The sequence below is a fragment of the Rutidosis leptorrhynchoides genome, chromosome 10, assembly GCF_046630445.1.
Source record: "Rutidosis leptorrhynchoides isolate AG116_Rl617_1_P2 chromosome 10, CSIRO_AGI_Rlap_v1, whole genome shotgun sequence".
NCBI lineage: Eukaryota > Viridiplantae > Streptophyta > Magnoliopsida > Asterales > Asteraceae > Rutidosis > Rutidosis leptorrhynchoides.
The window spans coordinates 219,512,571-219,516,680 of record NC_092342.1 but is presented as its reverse complement, the minus strand read 5'-3'; the positions used below and the strand labels follow the sequence as shown (position 1 = coordinate 219,516,680).

Sequence of the window (4,110 nt, the reverse complement as noted above, 5' to 3'; positions counted from 1 at the left end):
ATTACAGTTTTACTCTATACTTTTTACCTATTTTTTTTTTGTTTAACATAATATAAAAGAATTCAATTTATTATTTTTATATATTTATGAAATAAACTATTAATTTAAGATTTGAAAAAACATGGACTAATAAATTAACATGGATAAAGTAATACATAAATATCTCAATACATCATAGTTATCGAAAATCAATTCAGTTAACCTTTTTTAAGCACAAAAAAATCACAAGACAAAACGCCGCCGTTTAGAGATTCGATAAGTAACTATTCTGAAACATGTATCTAAGATCCCAAAACCCATGACTTGAAACAGAGAAGTCTTCCTTTTTGGCTGCCATCAAAACACGGAGAATATAGATACAGATATACAGTAGTTACAGTAGTATATATAATTATATAATTATATATCATTATATATCATATACGGAGTATTATATATACATATATTGTAATTATATAATATATATACATACAGAGAATGATGGGAGATCTGATCGCATGGCTATTCTCCTTCTTCATCCTCTTAGCAGTCCTTGCCCTTGTTCTTTATCAGGTATTTTATTTAAAGATAAAACAAATTTAAGTGTTTATTTCTTCTTAAATATATATGTATATTTAATGTAATATGTATATATATATATATATATATATATATATATATATATATATATATACTAGTATATATTTGTGCATAGAGGACTAGTTAATGCTTATTGTTGTGAATTAAGCATTAAGCTTTGGCCAAGAAAACTTAACTTAAAATGTGTACAACTTTTATAACTATAATTTCAGCCAAAAACAATAATTGTATTGCAACACTCCAAATTTCAATCAAAGTTGAACTCGTTATACACTAAATTGCCATTTAATATCAATAATTGGCTTTCAATCAAAATTGTTGATATATGAATGTTTGATAGTCAAATAGCTCAAAAGGAACTAGTGGTATCGAGGAGCCTTGAGGTCATGGGTTCGAGAGTCCCGTTATGTAGGGTGCGTGAGTTTGTAGTTCTAAAAAAAATAATGGCTACAAAAGTTAACCTTAATTACTAAAATTCATGATAAATATAATATCACTTTTACAATTATCAAAAGTATGATGATGATGATATGGCATCTTCAATTGTCAAAGTGATATTACTTTATTGAGAATTTAGGTGGCTTATGTTACCCTGTGGGTATGGGCTATTTGCCCTTAATTAAAACGAAAGGTCTGTCGATTCTTGTTGATATCATTTGAAATCTTGTCGGGGCTTATATGTTAGCACTTTGATTTATACCAACTGTTTAATTGTGTAAGTGCACGAAGATGTTATAATTTATTACCTGATATTTTACTAATACTATGTAACAAAGTACTCAGGATTATATCGCTTGTAATTAATTTTCAATTTGTTATATGTATATATTTTGGTGATATGGCAACTTGTATCGATGCGACGTGTCACCTCTTACAAATGACACTAAGAGTAAAAGTACCAAAAATTACACACAATAGCAATAAATACTACACTCAATGGAAAACCGATTGTACTTAATGTAAGATCATTAATAATTACATTTGTATGCACTTGAGCCTTTACTAATTAACGGTTATAATTTTCTATTGCAGATAATGTGTTTTTTAGACTTGGAGACTGATTATATCAACCCATACGAGTTAGCAACTAAGATAAACAACATTATGTTGCCGGAGTTTATTACTCAAGGATCATTGTGCTTATTACATCTTGTCACACGACATTGGATCATGTTCCTATTTTGCCTTCCGTATTTATGTTATAATGTGAACCAGTGAGTACATTTCTCTTTCCTTCTAATTCAGAACCTACACCTTTTGGTGACGTTTTAGAGGGGTGCATTTGACTTTTTGGTCAAATATATTGCTTTCCGTGATAAATTATATATATACATATTACATACATACTGAATTTTGTAACAGTCCTACCAACATAGTAAACCAATCATCTGGTAACAAATTTTAAAGCATCCATGTTAACTTTCGTAAGACGGAGTTAAATTTATTTGACCTCGGATTAAACTGTAATTTATTCTTTAAAATCAATGACCTTGGTTCGATATAATCATATTGAAATTATTGTTTCTGTATTAGGTACATTCATCGACGCCATGTTGTGTATGCAACTGAGGTGTTCAGTGAGCTGTCGAGGCAAAAGAGACAACGGATATTTAAACTTGTTTATCTTGGTTTCCTTCTCTTCTTTTCTATATTTTGGTATGTACATCATGCTCTTTTTAAAAAAATGAATTTGCGCGTGTGGAAATTATGTTTTAATAGTTTTCTTTCTGAACCTTCTAGGATGATTTGGAGTATTGTGGATGAAGAGTAGGAAGGCACTTTCAATTGATAAGTCCAACTGTAAGTTAAAAATAATCACTTTTTAAATCTTTGACTATTTCGCCTTTGACTTTCGGTCTCAAACAACAACCATTAAACATAGACTATTTCACTTGCTTTCGTTGTTAACTGAAATTTGTATATGCTAAAATGCTAAAATACTAAAAGAAAGATAAATACAGCAATATATGTGAGAGTGAGCGAATCTTAATCATATATTGTAATGTTGCTTTAACTGAATGACTTTTGAACCTCAAAGTCATATGGTGGTTCATAACAATTTTGAAAAAAGTTGTTGAATTACATTAAACTTGATTACAATTAGGACGAATGGGAGAAATGTTAGTCTGAATTTCGTATTAGTATCCATATAAAGCCAAATGTTAAAGATGATCACTTTGACCTAAAAAGTCAAAGTGAATGGGTAAATAGAATGTTAGGACTTGTAACTTTTAATACCTTTGATTGTTTTAACATGAAAGATAGACCTGAAGTGCTGATTGAATGAATATTCTCAGGTTAGATGCTACCAGTTTGAACCTGAAGCTTCTTCAAATTTGTATGGCTATCATCAGACTTTTTAGGTTTGAACGAGAAGATCTCATTGTCTACAAGAACGTTTTCAGTGTCAGGTATCTGATCTGTATATTTAATTCAGTAGTTTACGGATTTTTAACTAGACTTTTCGTTTGTAAGATGCTGTTTTTGTTGTTGAGCAACAATTTTTTAATTTTTTGGAAGTTGTCACTGATTGTTGCTATTTAGTTTCTACAGTCATTTGTTGGAAAAACAATGGTTTCATTCTGCAGATTTAGCCTGCCTTGTTACGTTTAACGAGATTGATTGGTAGTTTTTAACGAACTAATATATTTGACAACTATAAAACGTGTTCACTGATTTGGTTAGGGTGTTGATGCAATTTGACATTTGTTCACGTCTCAAATTGAGAATTTATAAGCTAATTTGACATTTTTTTGTTCGCCAAAAGATAATAATCAAAATTTACAGTCTTGAACAAAGTCTGAAAGGTTACTAAAACTCTAGTAACATTTTCTAATTCTAAAGAGTTATAAATCTTTGAAACATGAAACAGTCATGTACATAAGTTAACAATTTTGAGTTCCTTAATCTAAAAGCTCTGCAAGTATTCTCACATCAAACAGGTACGAAGCAACAAACACATCATCTACGCCCAAAAGATTATTTCGAAGCACCCTACTGGTTACACCTTAAATTAGCGATAAAAAAAAAGGAATTGAGGTTTCAATCATCCCTCAAGGACACAGTCATGTTAGTGGGCCCCCTTCTCCAGTCAAGCATATTCGTGCCGATAGTTAAGTGCAATGCTAGAGTTGGTAGGACTGTATTGGTTTTGTTCATTGAAGTTGTGCTGCTACACATTTGTAATCCAGGGTACAGTAGGGTCCGCTAATGGAGTCGAGCGTCTAGTAACGTATTTTTGTTTTTTAGGTTTTGGGCCAACGGAATTTCCCTGCTAAGGTAGAAAACTGGCTACAACAACCTGAAATTAAAATTATACAGGAATGTTCAGCTGAAACATATATATATATATATATATATATATATATATATATATATATATATATATATATATATATATATATATATATATATATATATATATATATATGTTTAACATGATATAATGATAATTAAGTATCTCATTATGTATATTAACAATGAACGTTATACGAAAAATGAGACTACTAACTTACAAATTTCGAAACGATA

The 4,110-nt window shown here is 29.9% G+C and overlaps 1 protein-coding gene across 2 annotated transcripts; it reads left to right on the top strand.

Annotated features, from left to right (window-relative positions):
- The first annotated feature begins 226 nt into the window (after positions 1–226).
- LOC139872943 (protein cornichon homolog 4-like) lies at positions 227–3,889 on the top strand. 2 transcript variants are annotated; one of them, XR_011767214.1, is made up of 6 exons: positions 227–552; positions 1,612–1,793; positions 2,113–2,235; positions 2,320–2,379; positions 2,877–2,990; positions 3,522–3,889. XR_011767214.1 is itself a non-coding variant. In XM_071860878.1 (5 exons), exons 1-4 carry the CDS (start codon positions 478–480, stop codon positions 2,348–2,350), a joined length of 411 nt encoding a protein of 136 aa, XP_071716979.1. In that variant the 5' UTR covers positions 227–477; the 3' UTR covers positions 2,351–2,379; positions 2,877–3,105. The 2 variants fall into 2 exon arrangements, 1 of the variants encoding a protein (XP_071716979.1); XM_071860878.1 differs by lacking the exon at positions 3,522–3,889 and having other exon boundaries at positions 2,877–3,105.
- Positions 3,890–4,110: the final 221 nt, after the last annotated feature.